This window comes from Argiope bruennichi, chromosome X2 (assembly GCF_947563725.1).
Source record: "Argiope bruennichi chromosome X2, qqArgBrue1.1, whole genome shotgun sequence".
NCBI lineage: Eukaryota > Metazoa > Arthropoda > Arachnida > Araneae > Araneidae > Argiope > Argiope bruennichi.
The window spans coordinates 100,273,368-100,291,826 of NC_079163.1; the positions used below are offsets into that span (position 1 = coordinate 100,273,368).

The 18,459-nt window shown below is 30.5% G+C and overlaps 1 protein-coding gene across 3 annotated transcripts in view; it reads left to right on the forward strand.

The window, feature by feature from the left end:
* The window catches only part of LOC129959955 (transcription factor collier-like), a 210,137-nt gene that overhangs the window by 169,550 nt on the left and 22,128 nt on the right, over nt 1-18,459 (forward strand). For all 3 annotated transcript variants that reach the window (XM_056072877.1, XM_056072879.1, XM_056072878.1), the window contains exon 7: nt 2,461-2,542. In XM_056072877.1, coding sequence (XP_055928852.1) covers nt 2,461-2,542 — 82 coding nt within the window. The remainder of the gene's footprint in view (nt 1-2,460; nt 2,543-18,459) is intronic.

Consider the following 18,459-nt stretch of genomic DNA (forward strand, 5'->3'; position numbering starts at 1 on the left):
TTTTCTTTTATTAGAATTTGCAATGGGTAAAGATTTTTCGAATTTGATTTACTGAATTCTACAAAAATTACCACCAATTCATTCTCTTATTAAATAATAGTGATTGCTATTCGTTATTTCATCTAATGCTCTTTTTGATGTTTTTGGATATACAGAGAAACCTCGGTTTAACGTTTCCCGCATTTAATGTTTTTCCAAATATAACGCCATTCTTCACTAATCCCAAATAATTTTTTAATGCTTGTAATGTTAAAAAGTCCCTGATTTGACGTTATCATTTTGAAATATTTTCCACATTCACCATGTTTTCATCACGACGAATTCAGTACAATTTTCCTAAAATCATCAGCAATTGTGATGGGAAAAAAAAAAGGAAGGAAGAAAGAAACTCTCTTTTTTTTTTACCAACTGATGCAATACAGCACTCGGAACCCACACCTATCCTCTCAACTCCTCTTTTTGATAAAAATGGAAAGATCACTCCGTACCTACACCAATCCCCATGATTATATTAAGACAAAGGACGGATTTTTAGAATATCGGCTGCCCCATACCGTGGTATTTAGTTGGTGTGATACTGAAATTAAGATATCAGAAAAAAAAAGAAAAAAAAAAACGATTTTTTTTTTGTTGGAAAAAGCGGAGGTTAACAAAAAAGATGAAATTTATAATGGCAGTAAATATGGTTTTACTAAATTATTTGGAATTCCATATTCAACTTTGCAAACAATTTGAAAGGAATCAGAGGTTGTGAAGCAAAATTCGGAATAAAATGGGGAAAACTGGCAAAAAGAAAAAAAAAAAAAAAAAAAAAAAAAAAAAAAAATGTTAAAATCATTATTGTTTGAGGAGTTGGAAAATTTCTTTTTCAATGATTCCAGGAATTTGCAACAAACTTTCTAATAAATGATTCTATTTTGAATGAAACATTATTAGAAATTGCTTCTGAATTAGAATTCAAGGATTCCGAGCGTCCAACAGTTGAAAAGACCGCTTTAAGAAAAAGCACAATTTATACTATAATTTGTGGTGAATCTGCGGCTATCGATTCCAAAATTGTTGAAGAGTGAAAGGAAAAGAGTATTACCATTTTTGATACAACAATATTCTACTAGACATTTTTAATACTGCCAAAACAGAACTGTGCTACAATCTTCTTCCTGATAGGACTTTTGATGTAATAGATGAAAGCTGTCACGGTAGAAAACTATCGAAACTGCAACTGACTGTTTTTGCTATGCATTTTCATTAATTCAGATGCAAATGAAAAGTTAATACCAATAGTTGTTGGAAAATCCATAATACCAAAGTCTTTCAAGAACGTGGAGAGCTTTCCTACTGAATATTGTTCAAACAAAAAAATCTTTGTGATAAAAACAATTTTCCAAAACTACCTTCGCTAATTAGACAGACAAATAAGCTCGCAAAACTGTAAGATTCTTTTGTTAATTGATCAATACATAGCCCATATTGCAGATTTAAAGTTACAAAATATACAATGGCATAAGCAAACCTCAACCTTGTGATTTATACGACAGCAGCTTAAAGTGCATTATCTAAATAACGTCTGAAAAATACTCCTCTAAATATAGAAATAAATATATCTGGAGGCAAGAAAAAAATTGGTAAGCGTGTTAGAAGCCCTCCATATCATTTCTTCAGCATGGAAGAGAGTCGAAAATAAAAACGCCTCAAGGTTTTTTTTTTTTTTTTTTTTTTTTTTTTTTTTTTTTTTTGTAAAAAGTGGTTTTTAGATGGTCAGAGGTTGAGAATTTGAGAATGAAAATTCCAATAAAAGGAAAGAGTTCTTTCGTATTTCAAATGACTTTGAGAATTATATAGAAAAATATATTATTATTATTATATAATTATATAATTGCGATATAAACGTCCTTACATCAGAGATTTCGACTGTAAGTGGTTTGATAGACGCACAATCAGATAATTCGCGCTATAATTGAGATGATAATGAAGGACATGGAAATCCCTCTGTGAAAGAAGACATTCTATCTTTGAAAATAGTAAATAGTTAAATAATATCATAAATTAATAAGTAAACTTTCAAACAGGGAAGACAAGTAGAAAAATTTGCAAAAATCCATATATATTGAAAATGCTTTCGATGCAGCTGATAAAAATACGATGTTAAGTAAAACAACCAATTTCTATTTTTTTTAAAAAAAGTTTAAAAACTGATATTCAACCCATTGTGAAGGAAGAAATAAATGGAATGAAACATAAATTGGCTTTTATTTCATGGTCAGTGTTTTGTTTCTGCTATTCCCCAATTAGCGTTTCAAGCATATAGCGTTAGTTCCTTTTCGATCCCTTGAATGACGTTAAATCGAGTTGTTACTGTAATCTCAAAATGAAATTAATGTGGAAATTGCTTTTTTATATTGGTATTTCTTTCTCGAATTAATAAATCATTTTAATATATTTGTATTTCTGTTTTTGCAGGTTTTTCCTGAAATTCTTCTTGAAATGTAACCAGAATTGTTTAAAAAATGCTGGTAATCCCAGGGACATGAGAAGATTTCTGGTAAGAATTTTTTCATTTGATTCGCTTTGCTACACTTTTTATAAGTAAATATTTTAAAGTACTACTTTTTAAAAATGCATTATTGCAGTCACTAGTTGCAATATTAAAAATGTTTGAATGGAAAATTCTTGTAAAAAAATTCATATATATCAGTTAATGAAATTGTGTCATCTAATTTGTAATTTATGAAGTGTATCCTCTAAATTTAGCAGTCATTTCAGAAATACATAAATGAAATCAAATATCTTAAGTTTATAGTTTCTTATTTGAATGACAACAAAAGATTGATAGAAATTAAAATAAAAGAAGCGTAATAATAGAATTTTTCAGCAATTTTGACTTCAGATAGTATAAAATTAATATAGATAAATTATTCCATTACTTCTTCAATATGGCATAGATTAGTAAGTGATATTCAATATTTTCAATAAAACTACCTAAAATCATGAGGATATATTATATAACCTTTTTAAATTCGAGCAATACAATTAATACCAAAGGAAGATTTTCAGATTTTTACAGTCTGTTGTAGGTCCTTTAAATATCTCATTGTCATTTTATTATATTTTCTGTTTAAATCACTAAAAGCCATTACCATGATCCATACTTTGAGAATTTAAGTTTTGATTATCCACAATCTGTTCATTAGTGAAGTAAAGATAAAGATATTATAAGAAAGAAGAACAAAGAAAGGGCGAAAATGCTGTGGGATTTCTAGTTTCTCCAATTCCCCGAATCAGTTTGTGAATAAATATTCTCCAGACATGGGGAAAAAACTGCACTGATCTTTTCAACCACCATCCAACAGTGCAGTGTCTTAGTAAGCCTATTTCCTTTCTAAGTGTGCACGAGTTGCTCCTTTGAAGGTTAACAGGCCGACATGATTGGGAATGTATGAAATTTTCGGGCGAAGGGTTAAGTGCTAGCATAGGATTGGATGGAGGGATCGTGCTTATTTCCTTTTCTTTCTTCCGGGGCATCCCTATGGGTGCGCAGGATCCCGCCCACCCCAGAAGATGGATGAGAGACGCGGCTCTTCCCAGTAGGGCTGTAAAGCTTTGAGATAAAAGCTCTGTTGTGGCTAATGCGAAGAAGGGAGAAATTTGTCGCAATCCCCAAGGATCTTTTCCTCACTCCTTCGACCCAAGGTCCAAATTTCCCACGGCGTTCATCCGCACCCCCACCTCCTTGATTAGCGGACGTAAATTTGGGAAGGCAAAACACATTTCGGTGGGGTCAGAAAACGCCATCCTACAGGTAGAAAAGCTCGGGCCTGTCAACGGAAGAGCTGTTTATTTATGCAATTCTTTCCCTTATCGGAGGCTTGTGTCCTTACGAGCCACTGGGGAACGCAAGGCGGGCGCGGAATAGTTGGGGAGGGATGGATGGAAGTGCATTTGTATGCTGATGTGTCGTGCGGTTTGCGCAAACGCTCGATATGCATGCCATTGAAAGTGTCGAAAAGAAACGTAACTTGGGGATCGAACTCTTCATTACAGATGCGAACGTCGTGCCGGGGAGTCTGTCCCACGAGACCTCCAGTAAGTGAAGAACAACTATCGCCCTACTCACACGGAAAAAACACAATGATCTTTAACATTTTTCTCCCTATCGTATCTTGGTCGGTGCTGTATCGAGTGTGCTCTGTCTATCTTCTTTCTCTTCCTCTTTTCCTATTCTCTCTCTCTCACTTTTTTTTTTTATCTTGACGCGTGTTCCACGATAAATATGTGCAGAATGGAGATGCACGTCTATACAAAAGCGGACCCGCCACGCTAAGAATGAATCGGGGAAAGGAAAAGAGGGAGATAGGAGAGTGAAAAAGAAAAAGAATAATAAAAAAAAAAGTTAGAGAAAGATAGAAGAGTGTAAACGAGTTGCGAGTTAACAGGAAAAACGCCTCCAGCTTGGCGGTCCATTCAAAAGGCTGCAGTTAACAATAGAAGTAGCAAATCTGGATATATAACGAAGCTTCCTGATGCTCCGCTTTTCAACGCTGGGAAAATTCGCCAGTCTCAATTGAAATAGATTCTTCTGCTTCTGCTTCTTTTTTCGTTTTTATCTTTTCATATATTCGACTAGGTTTTAAAGGAAAAGTGGACGCATATTCGGCATGTTTTCTTTCTTTCTGTTTCTTTGTCATTCAGGGGGAATACCGGATTCTTTGATTTCATTAGGCTCTGCAAGCAGAAAAGAAAGTTTCGGGGAAAGTAATATATCTGCTTTAAATTTCTTGTATCTCTACGCGCGCTTCTTTTTCATTTCATCAGAGAATATAAACAGTATCCTAATCTATAAAATTCTCTAAACATTTTGCTATAGAGAATAATTTCAAGCGTTTTGAAAGCACTTATTTTTATGGTTTTATTTTATTATTATTTTTTCTTTTATCACAGTTGCCTCAAAATATCTTGTGACACAATCTTGATACCAGTAATTTTAACTGACTCAAAACAATTTTACTATGATTTAAAGTAGTTTTTCCCCATCATATTTAATTTTAAAATTATAATATTATTTTAAATTATATGTTTTGTTTTAAAGCTAGGCCAAGATAAAAGAAATCCAGATTTTTTTTCTTTTACAATTTCTTTACATAATTACTTTAGTTTAAGATTTTACAATTAAAGTTTGTGTTTTATAATCAACTTTAAAGTGAATTTCATAGAAAAGATCTCTAATGTAAACATTTGAGAGTGCATGAAACTTTTTTTTTTAAATAAAAGGCGAAACTATTTTTCAGAGCTGCACATTTTTCTTTTTCTAGAATTTCGTACCATATTCCATGGCATCCATTCTATTTAAAAAAGACAATATTAGCAATGATTTTAACAATTCTTCACCTCTGTGATAGCATTCCCATTCCACGACTTTTTTCCAGAGTCTAATTCTTTTATCCTATGATTCTGTTTTCTTACATTCATTCTAAACGATGAAATGATTGAATTTCATCCAGCATCTTTCATAAATGGACAGCAATTGCTTTGGTTAACATGCGGCTATCGTTCTCAGAACAAAGTTTAAAAAAAGTTCGTCATCTAAAATAAATTTTCCATTCGTCTGCTGACCAAGACATTTTGACAATGAAATCACGAAGACAAGCTTCTAAAATTTAATAAACTTCCTTACCAGGAGTCCCAGAAGAGTTTCCTACCTACCGAAGTCTTGCTCGTTCAGCTTTTTAAGCTGAAACAGAAGGCGCTCCTAGAATTTCGAGTTTAAAGTGGAAAGCCGGAAAAGTTTAAATCTAATCTAACAGTAGTTAGCATTCCTTACATGGTGCCCCCAACGGCTTCCTTTCTATAACGCAAAAAGACACTGGACATATCACTGGAACAGACTTCGTTTCACCAATGAACTTGGTAACTGGTGGAAATAGGATATTGTTCCCCGTCATGTTTCAATTGATACTTTAAATGGGCTGAGGGGGGGGGCAATCGTAATTTCCTTTAAAAATCTTTTAGCGGATAGAGAATGCGGTGCTGTACGTTTTCTGAAATAAAATAAGACCCATCCAATGAACTGGTTCAAAGTGATGAACTTCGTGCATCTAGTTGCCTATTAGATTAGTTGAATTTCATGCCCAGTGTCCGAATCTCATACCGATATCTTTTCAAAGGTAACTAGTTTATGGGAAGAATTCGAGAGTTCCCTAATTCTTAGCTTGGCGTTTCTTTTATTCATGTTCCTTTGAAATAAAATATAAAAAAAAAGAAGTTAGAATTCTCTCTTTTACTGAAAGACATTTATAAAATTCATATCATGTTGCTTTGCTTGTTAGAAGCAACCTGCCTTAATGTCTTTAAGCAATATTGAATTTTAAACTGACATTCCGAAGTTACCAAAAATACAATAAGAATCACTACTTTGGAAGCTTTTAAGTAGATATCTTAGTTCTTATAAAATTGAATTTGAAGAAATCTTACCCTTTTCTTGTTCTTATGAATTGCATTAATTACTGAAATTGATTAATGGAAGCAGATTCAAAGGTATCCATTCTTCCCCAAGTATTTAAAACGCATTTAAACTTAGTGCTGAAAAAATTACTTTAAATATATACTTTCTTAAGATTTCTTCTCAGGGACATTCACTCTTTATCAAGAACTTATAATACATTCAAATTCAGAGCTGAAAAAAATTACTTTAAACACACTTTTTTTTTATCAGTATAAATAAGCATCAACAGCGATAAAAATATCTGTTACAAGCTTTTAAAAACTCACGGATTGCAGTTGCATTTAAACCAACTATAAATTTTTAACGAAGCAATAATAAAATTAAATACTTTTGCAGAATAGTTAAAGTATTATACGTAATCTGTTATGCAACATCATTTCCATCAAAATAAATTTCATCGGCCATTGCTCCTTGCTCAGTATACTTGTTAAAAACGTATGTTTTTTTCCCTAAGGGAAAAATAGTCTGATAGATGTTGTTAGAATCTGACACCCGAACGCAAGATTGTTTTTTAGCTGTAACGAAATTATAATCGATTCACAAATAACAGCTTTTTTAAACAGTTAAAAAACCCTTAGGCGAGCTTGTGACATTTCGCATCAAAAGAGTTTTATTTCCTATCTATTATATGTGCAATTTAAAAATGATACATGAAAAATAAGATAATTAATCAATACGAAAAAAAAAATCAATTCTTATATTATTCCGAAGTTGCTAAGCAAATAACGAATGAAGCTTAAAAAAACCAATTATTTCGCATTTCATCTTTTTTTTTTCTATTAATTGATTTCAACAAAATGTAATAAAATTAGTTGCGACAGTTAATAATTTACGTTCGAAGTAGATTAAAACACAATTTAATTAAAGTAATTTATTTATTGCATCTTTTTCATTTATTAAACAAAGGAAATTTACATTCAACAAAGTAAATTAATAAATTTAAATCTCATCATATTTTACCCTTAACATTTCATAAATATACCTTTCATTAAAATTATCTATGCATTTATGATTAAACATACAGTGAGTGCATATGCAAACATTGTGATTAATCTTTTATTAGTTGCAGAAGAAAATTAATACGCATATTCACTTGAATTAAAAGTAACTCGTTGGAATATTAATTATTAGAAAAAAAACTTTGAATGCTATTAATTTAGCAATTAAAGAGATAAATTTCATTCTTTCTTAGGGAGAAAAACAAAGTTTGTATTCAAAACAAAATAAAAATTGCAACACTTTTTTGCATAATTTATGCATTGTCATCTATATACATTGTAAAATGCAGTTCTCTTAAAAATTTTGAAGAGCAAAGTATAAAAGGACATAAGAAAGTAAAAATCATTCTTCAATAAAGCTCTTTTATAATAGTTAGAATGTCAACTATGATTAAATATCAAGAGATAATTTGCATAGAGTATGTAAAAAAAAAATGCTTTTGGAATTATCGTCAAATATAAATCAATTAAAAAGCTAAATTACATTCTAATTTGAAAAGAAAAATGTAATTTCTTTACACAGAAAATTCCACCACGTTTTGCATAATTTATTTCACCATTTCATCTCTACACAAACAAAAACCAAAAAATGTGGTTCCCTTAAAAGTATCGGTGAAGAGAATTTGAAAAGGAAAAACAAAGTCCCTTCTCTTTCTCCGTAGTTATTAGGTCGCCTATGATTCAATATCCAGCGATGCTTTTTACTAAGGGTGAAAAAAACCTAGACACTCGGAAACATCGTCAAGCTTCAAATCAAGTTCGAGAAATGATCGTGAAAACAGAATATTTCGTAGCGAAGTATTCGGACGTGAGCGTCGTATTTTCTACGTCTTATATGTGATATTTTTTCTCTATTGGGCTACAAGATCAAAAACTAAACAAATAAAAGTGGGACTGAAAAAGATTCTGACAGTAGCAAAACAGAGGGTGTCTTGTATTATTCAGCCGTGCACTGCCTCATGGTGAAAGCTAGCAAGGCTCTTGCATATTTTAGCAGGCTAAGAGTTTTCTACTGTCATCGTCGTAGCGTGTTTTGCATGGCGGATGATTCCGTTTTTCCATGCCTTTTTGCTCTTACGAAACAAGGCTAAAAACGAATTGAGCTTCGACCTTTGCACGTTGTTATTCACGAGAAAGTGGGAGATATATTTCTTGCACCAGGCCCCCCGATTTATTTATTTTTCCTTTCACTATTGTGCGGTGCATTTTCTTCAAAGTAGTCTGGGAAAAGAGTAGGAAAGATTTCTTTTTTTGAATTCGTGGAGTGAGAGAAACTTATCTCAGTCGAGTGTGAACTCAGCTTTTACGAATATTGCACCTCAGCGCATTGAAATGGCACAGAATGTAGTTCAAACATTTACGTGGTAATTGAGGAAGCCCTTTGAAGTGTTTGCCAAAGCCTGTCTTCTTTCAATTTGTTTTTACACATGAATGCCTAAATTCAAATGAATGTTTGAATTTAAGCATTTACTTGGCGATTTCATTTCTTTAAATCTCAATTTAACTTCGAATACCTCTTTTCCTGGAAACATTTCATGCAATTGATGTGCAGTGAACCTAAGCGGGTTTATATATAGGTATATAAAAAGCAATTTCTAATTTTTTTTAAAAAAATTAGGCAAGGAGTTCTCATCAAATCATGATTTTATTCATTCTCATGAATACGAAAAAGGCTCTATTTTTAGCAGCTTTAAAAAACTTTCAGTTCTCTGTAGAAAGCTTTAAAAAAATCTTTGTACGTTTTTAGTCACTTTAAAAAGTTCTTTGTTAAATCCATGACCAGGGAACGACACACGGAGCATAGTAAGGCAAAAACCAGTGAAATGAGCATATGGAAACGCATTCAGAGCTTTTGTAGTTTCAAAAGGGAATTCGCTCTAAATCTAGATGAAAAAACATTTATTTTAAAAACGATTTTTTCATATGATATGGTAGCTTAATGCTGGATTATTAAATTTACGAAAAATAGCTGCGGAAAAGCGTGGAAAATCCAGATATCCGGACAACTCCGAAAATAAAGCTTAAATTCAAGAGATTAGAGTATTGGTGAAAATGATCGTCTTATACTATGATAAAACAGAGCTAGATTAAGACATACAGATCGGTATTATAGGGATTTGAATTTGATTTTAACTGTCATTGCGAGATGTACAAATTTGCACGAAAATATGAAGTACCCTATTTCATTTACTTTATCAATAAACCCAAAAATATTAACGCCTGTCTTATAACATTTGAAATTGTAACATGATTTATTATTAGGCGCGGGAAGGTCAGATTCCTTTATAACTAAGAAAATACAGTGAAGTTTGAATTCAAACGATAAGAAAATAATTAATTTCAAGAAAACTGCTAATTTAAATTTAATATATAATTAAATATTTTTACATCATATCCCAAGATTTAGATTAAGATTAAACAAATGCTTTTATAAGGATATTAAATTTTTGGCTCTCTTGGGAGCTACACAAATGTTTTGAGATTGATCTAGTAAGTTTGAAAACAAAATCAGATGACGAGGACAACACCTCAACCGCACTTCTTCCATACTCTTCCACACCATATCAGCGGAAAGTGAATTAAGGTTAATTAAGCGAACAGTAGGCCATTATCGATGGAGTTTGTTTCTAATGTTTGTAATTAATTTCAGGAAAAAAAATTCAATGCTTCAATCATGTTTATTTACTTTGGAAGGAGGGAGTAGAAGAAAAATATTATTACATTCTGAAGAATGAACCCTTATTTCAACCTTTTATCATTTCAAAATTTTACTTCTTGAAAATTTCCTTAAAAAACGCATCTTATACTATTCATATGAATTTCCGCATTACTTTTATTTTAAAATGTTCTATATTTGAATATCATTTTCACTGGAAAATTTATATGTTCTATAATTCTGGATATTTTTTTTGAAATCACTTTTTAAATCATAATTTAATTAAAAATACAACTACTTTAATGAAACAATAACACATTTTCAGAAAATCATTTATAATTTTAACATGAATCATGACTTAAATGACAAAAGTACAAGATATAAATAAAAAAAATTATTATTATTATTAAGATTAGCTTTACTTAAAGTTTGGGAAAAATTATGAACTCACACACTCAAAAATAAAGTGAATCACAAGTTTTTATGAATTAGTTTCAATATACGATTTGCCTAGACAAGTCTTTGTAATTGTTCCAATGATTACTGATTCCATCCTGACAGTATTGCCGTTCCTAAATCATAACTATTTTGATATATGTTCAATCGCGACAATTAGTACGAACCTAGGCATTTCTCGGTTGGGTTAAGATCAGGGCTGCGGGGCGGCCATTTTGGATATATCAGCGCTTATTTGTTCTTTTAAACTTTCTACAGAATGGATATTTACATTGCCCTACTAGAATATCCAATTTATTACAGCAATTAATAGTTAATAAGGCAACATTTTATCTTCCAGCATTAATTAGTAATCTTTTAACTTTTTGTCTTTTATAACGAAAGACCAGAGCCTTTTTTACCATCCTTTGAAAATCCGGCCAAGCCATCACTGAACCTATATATATACATATATTCCTTCTTCTTCTTCTTGCACCGATAATTTAACCTAGTAGTACTTTAAACCACCTAATTTTTTTTTTTTTTTTTTTTTTTCATTTTACCTCATGACTGTGCTTTACTCTGATGACAAATGTACTTAAAAGAACATGAACAATAAATGAATAAACAATGTACATGTGCAAAAAGACTCAAATAGCTTTCAATACTATTTAAAAAAAGATAAAACATAATAAAAAGGTTTTGATTACATAGTTCAGAAAAAGGGAATGTAGAAAAATATCGTTTGAATTTAATACTCAGAAAAGTTCTTTATTTTTAACTCTATTTTATCATGCGCCATTTTTTATGAGAAAAAAATGAAAGAAAGAAAAAGTTAATAACAGCATCAGAAATTAATTTTTTTTTATCAGTAAATGCATTTTTGCAAACAAAACATCTAGAATTTCATACCTGGATATTTTTAAATAATCGCCTTCAGCGACCAGCTCTTCAGCGAGCTTTTATAAATTTAAAATAAATGACAAAATTAAAGAATCAATTCCCCAGACAGACTACTAAAACCGATTTTCCCAAATTTTATTTCTTATTTAATTTAATGACATCGAGGCACGTCAGCAAAGGTCCCCGGCTCAAAACCACCATCCATTTCAGAGATAAATCTCAGAATTACTACTTCACTGCACGCTGAGTGGGGGAAAATAATTTTCAACTGTGGGAGAAAACAATTTCTTAATCACAGATACTAAATAAAATATCTTATATACAGATTTCGCCAATTTTTTACGCATATATTATAAGTGATATATATACCTGAAGTTGTTCGGAACTAAAGTACTTTCATGTAAAATATTTTTAATGTAAAAACTAATGTTGCATAAATTATTATAATACTCAGAATCCTTTTATCATTATTTGACTGATAGTCTGTGAGCCTTGGTCCCTTGGAATCGTTTGAAGATGAAGAGCATATAAATTCTTTCTGTCAGTTATTTTAGGCGTCGTTAGATAATTATTTTAAACCAACAACAGCAATAAAAATGAAACAGAAAAGATATGAAATTGACATTTCAAAAAAGCAAATCAGTCTTAATGTATTTAAAAAATGTCTGTGTTAAATTTTAAAAGAAATAACAACTGAAAAAAAATTGCAGATAGGAATTTGGTGTAGCTGAAAAGCAAGAGTCTGAATTTTTACTTATAAGATATTAATGTATTACTTATAAGATAGTTTCATCAAAGTTACTGCAGAAAAATGACTTCGATTAATATCTAATTAATTGAATATATAATTAGCTTTTGCACTTTGAAAAGCTGATAGTAATTTTTTTTTCTTGCTTTGAATAATAAGTGCGCAAAAGTTGGTCTTTTAAGGGGACATGTGGAACATACATAGGTGCCTAAATATATATATATGTATAGCCATAATGATTTTTATTTGTTAAAGATTGTTATTTTATTATCTGATAATTTTTGTGAAAAAAATCACAATTGACAATGTTGACTATTTTTCAAACCGTAAAATGATTTCAGCCGAATTAAAATATCAATGCAAAATTTTATACCTTTTAATTTATAATTTTGCCCCGATTTCACGTAATTCTATATTTTTAAATTACGAATTTTCTTATTAATTTCTAAAAAAATTTATTCGCAAATTACTTTAAATTTAAAAGTGTTTTCTAATTATTAATCTTTAGTTTATTTAATCAAAATTATGCTCGATTGCATTATTAATAAAACTAAATGAAAATATCTTGATTATATAATCTTGCCCATCGGTGCAATAATTGAAATTTGTATTATTTTAAAAATTAAGTGATATAAAGATGTTTTTTCCCCGAAAAAGATACAACGGATCTTCAAAATTTTCAAATGATTTCATTGTACAGTGAAAGAAAAATGAACTACTTATTTGAAGTTCATTTTTAAAGTTTAACTTCTGAACTATTAAATTATTTTTTATTCATTTTTCATATAAGACCCAAATAAAAATAAAGCGATAAAATTCCCATAAATAAGTGTAGATGAAAATTTATAACATTAATTTTAGGTTTACGAGTAAATGGCTATAGAGTTTTTTGACTTTAAAACATGCTGCCATCGCTATATTATTAGAATTCAAACATTTTTTTCAACAATATGAGGATAAAGCTCATTTTTACGATACAACAAGCATTTTTAATAAAAAAAAAAATCCACTAGCAAAATTTACTTTAGAGAATTGGGCCCGTAAAAATTTTTTTGGCTTCTTTCAGGAATATAGCTTAGCACCAAAAAAAAAAAAAAAAAAAAAAAAGCTGCAAATGAGCGACTGTTACAGCCTCCTTCTCTTTCATGATCGGTTGATTTTCCCAAGGGACCGCCCTCCAGGGGTGGGGCATCGTTTCGGGGGAGGAGTGATCCTTAGCCCGCGAGCATTTCACGGTTTGACTAAGAGTTAATGTGGCGGTATAGCATTTCGTGAGAAGCGTGCCAAGATTTTTCCCCTCCTGAATATTGGCCGACATTCTCATCGTGGCTGTACGTGACATTGTTTGAGTCGTCGCTTAAGGACTGTAAATTGATACTGCCTTCCGAAAGAAAATGTGACCGCATTTGACAGTTCTGATGGACAATGTATATACATTTAGAGCTCGTGAGTTCAAGTCTGAATGATCTCTTTACGGAAATAAGACTGTAAAGTATTATTATGGAAAGCCTCTTCTCGTTCATTTATTTTGTATTAGTACCGAGAGAAAAAATTGTGTAATATCATAACTTAAATATTTTGAGCGTATTTTATTTATAAAATAACAGGATATCATAAGAGTAGGGTTTTTTCCCCCCCGTTTTCGACTGAGATCTTCAAGAAATATGCAATAATATTTCCTCATACAGAAAGTTTACTTTACGGACGAATATGTGATCACTTTTGATATTTTTAATGGACAATGTATATAATTTTATGACGCGAAACTTCTGACATTAATTAATTTTTTTTTTATTGATGTTGAATAAAAATATCATCGGTAAAAAGCGATTAAGTTGTAAGAAAAAAGAATTAATATGTTTTTTTTTTGTGTTTTAAATAATTATTCCTGTGACAGAAAAAAATGTGCATATTATTATATGTGGTATATTGTATATTGACGATATACTGGTATATGCGATTTTTCCCCCCTTTTTGCAGGAATGATATTTTAAAATGACTAAAATCCATTAATTTATTTTTTCTTTTCTTTCTGACTTGATCACTTTTAGCAGCATATTGACGATATTATAAAATGTTTAAATCATCTTCCTTTATTAATGAAATAAAAATAGATAAGAAGCTGGTGTCTTCTACCCAAGAAGTTGAGAAATTACAAGTAATAGCATTTATACAAAAGAGTTGTCATGTATAAGACTAGTTGTCACGTATTATAACACCATTAATTTCCTTTTACTATATTTTCTTAAGATAGAATACAATATTTTGCTTTTTTATGTCCTATTAGATGGACTTAGAACATATACTGGCTATTGTTTTCTTCCTTACTTTAAGACAGAAAGAAAAACAGAAATCTTGTTGGTCCTCTTTTACTTTAATTTATAATTTTAAAGTGAAAAACTTCAATTCTTTATTAACATGAACACCGAAAATAACTCAACTAGGACATTAAATAATGCAAAACACGTTGACGATAAACAATGAAAAATATAGCTGATATTTAATTCGAAATAAATAACTGAGTAAAAAAAAATCATCGATTAATGAGCAAAAAGGAACATTAATTAATAATTTTTTTTAAATATGAAGACCTTACTGGAATATCTATACATCGAACAAATATTTACTTAAAATATAAATAATTTGGTTAGCATTTTCATTTTTTGCAAATAAAATGTGGGCTTAATTCTCTATGGGTTTATTCAAGTTTAGGTAGTAAAGCCCTTAAAATTAAAAACTTGAAAAGATATTATTACCAAAAATTGGGATGATAAATTATTGCAATCAGTTTCGCTATTTTAAACCATTTCTTTAAAAAATTTAGGTTGATTATAAGGCATTTAATCTGAGCTTTGAAATATGAATGAAAACAATTAAAAATTTAAAACTGGAGAATCAGCAAATGAAATATATTTCAAAGCATATTTTTAAATCAGAAAAAGGAAAGAGAAAAACTAAAGAGGATCGAGGTCATTGATTAATTTTTAGTTTACAAATGTTTTTTAAAGTATATCGTAAACAACCTCTCAACCGATATATTTACAAGCTGTTAGCGTAAAATTAATTTTACATTTGTTTTTCCACGGAGTCTATTGTTTATAATCAATTTATCTTATATTCCGTTCAAATAAATTATAGAGTAATTATTCCAATGGGAGGGGAAAAACAAAACAGATTTTTCTAATCCACAAATGAGTTATTCTAACAAAATATTGCGTCACTTCCCAACGTAATTTTTAATATTGGTTTCCACTTTTTAATACTGTATAAATGTCTTGTCAATGGAATTCCGACAGCGGATATCTTGAGATACTAAAAGGCTTTTAAATACTTATCGAACAGAGTTATAAAAATATACTGTTCAATAATTTCTGCTCATATATTTATTGTCTACTACTATTAGAAATGTCATCAACATTTAATACCATTTATATTCATTACTATACAGAAACACAATTACAACCATTACATTACAATATATTTATTATACATACATTTATGTAAAAATCAGAAAAACCAGGCATTGATTTCAGTTATGCTCACTTTTTATACATATACAATGAACTTCGATAGAATATGTTGGTTTAGTATAACTTCCTAATATTTGATACACGATTCTTTTGGTATTCATACAGCTGGTAGAGTCGAGCAATATTTCTAATATAGGTGATTTCTAAATTTAGATGATTTGTGTTATCTTCAAAAGGAAGCGAATGAATACTGTTCATTGTTTTGTAGTTAAAGGAACATCAAAAGGATAGAATAGGTTTGATTGCTCATAGAATTGGTCGATTGCAGTATCTCTTTAAAATTCACTAAACAGGGATGCACGTTACCACACAGATAGTCAGAGTAAACTTATGAACTAAGATAGCGCAAAGATTTAAAGAGATTTTTTTTTTTATCTACCGAGTTTAGAAGATTGAAAAATCATCTTATGCGGTCCCTAGGGTAAGTATCGCATCTCAAGAACACATGTATAACATTGCTGTCAGTTCCCATGGCGCCAATTTCGCGGCTGAAAGAGAGTTTTATTTAATAATTAAGAGAGAAAAAAATGACCTTTGAAAAAAACTACTGACAAGTGCACCCGGTGTCAAAAAGAGAGTGTGCGTTTCCTCACACTTAATGATACCTAATAGGCAAAGCGTGCGTTTGTGGACGGTCATTATAACGGGAGATGAGCCATTATTATTTTTTTTTCTCCTTCCCCTTCCGCTCTTGAAAAAGTGCGTCTGTGACAGACAGAAGAAATACGCGACAGGATACGGACTGTAGTAAAGTAAACTTCCTTTCTTTAGATGAATCGGTTTAATCTGTTTTTATAAAGCTACAATCAATCTAATCTTAAAAAGTTAAATTATATTATATTCATTTTTGTAATATTTTGTTTTAAATAATAATACTTTGATTATTTTGAATATTAGAATTTAATGAAAGTTAGTACTAAATAAATAGTCACAAAAGGCATTTATACTTATAAAACTAATCGTAAAAGATGCTACGGAAAAAGAAATTAAACTTGTTCTAAAAATAAAGGGATAGCGGAAAATTTTGAATAGTTTCCCATACAAGTCATTTCTAAGATTACTGATTTGCCAATGCATTAATTTTATCATAGTTTTTATTGTTATATATTTTTATTGCTTTTTTACATTTATAATGTAAAATTTATTAAGATTGGGAATTTTTTTCCTTGTGGTTGGGGATACAAATAAATTTATTTTACATATCAAATAGTTGTGCCATACATACAATTACACAAAGACATTGCAATCATTCGAGTATTTAAAACTGAATACTTTAGATCATTTCGTAAACATAAATTTTACAATGCAAAGGCGATAATTCCATATTTGGTGGTCCTAAAATAAGCAATCATGAAAAATTCAACACTCAATAAATTTATTCGGCTAGCTTTAAATTTGTAATGAAATTGAAAACTGCCCTCAGTTTCTTATCATTTCATAATTTTAAGGGAAAAAATCTTTATATAAAATTATATCATTCATCTGTGTCTATTAATTAAGCTTATTAATTTATTTTAAAGTAATTTCCATGTAGCTCAGAACAAAAATAGATACAACAATCTTAGATGAATTTAACTTAAACATCTGCTATGTATTATTTTAGATTAATGTTTCGTTTTGCAGTTACATTAAGACTATTTTGGAACGGACATTTAAATCGCATTCATTTGGTAAGGATTTTTACACAAGTGACAAATTTATAAATCCACAGTTATAAATAACCAAGACTTTATAAGAAATGTTAGCACTTTATTATTTATTTTATTCTTTAATTTAGTACTTCAATTTAAACCTCAAAGGTTAGAATATTATCTTGATTCAAATTTTGTATCCAATTTAATATGTAATCCTTAGGGAGAATCTTCTACATATTTTAATTTTAATCATCCAATGATATCTGCCTAAAACATATTAAAGCAGTGTTATGATTGAACGTAATCTTTAATCATATAAAAATCACGAAGAGGAATTGATTTCAAACAATTAGTGCTATCCCGCAAATGGCAGCGTTAACACAATTTACTCAAAATCAAAAACCAAAGCAATTCGGATTGTTTTAACGAATTCCACACGTTTTTGTTTATTTTGTCCTGATTTATTCAGTACCCAATCCAAATATAGAAAAGAACCATCTTAAAATTAAACATTCATTAGAAGCATCCATCGCCAGGCAAATGGAGAAAGGAAAGAACAGACGTTATCGGGCCAACCGCTTTTCTTCCTGTATTGCAAATGTCCAATAAAATACAGCTGGTTTTCCGGAGTAACGAATCACTGAGTTATTTGTAAGCGCCAATTAATTGCGGAACGCAAAATGCGTCAGCCGAGAAAGAGCGAGAAGAATAAAAAGAGAGAGAGAATAAGAATATCCTGGGTTTAATGTGCTACGCTAAAGGGTTGCTCTGGCGAGGTTGTGGGTGAGAATGTTTATGGGTGTATGTGGTACTATACAAACCCCTCCCCCTCTCTCTTTATTATATCCTGAAGCCACAAAACTAACAAAGCTTAAAAACCGAGCAACTTGTCTGGAACGGGTGGGTATGTCCCTAGCAAGTTTAGTACCGAGACGTACGACTCTAGTACAGAGGCTGTTACTAGAGATGATTGCCTATCATATTATTATTGCCTTAACTGGAGGGATGTGGTCGTTTCAGCTATTCCTTCTCATCACGGAAAGCATGAGAAAATGC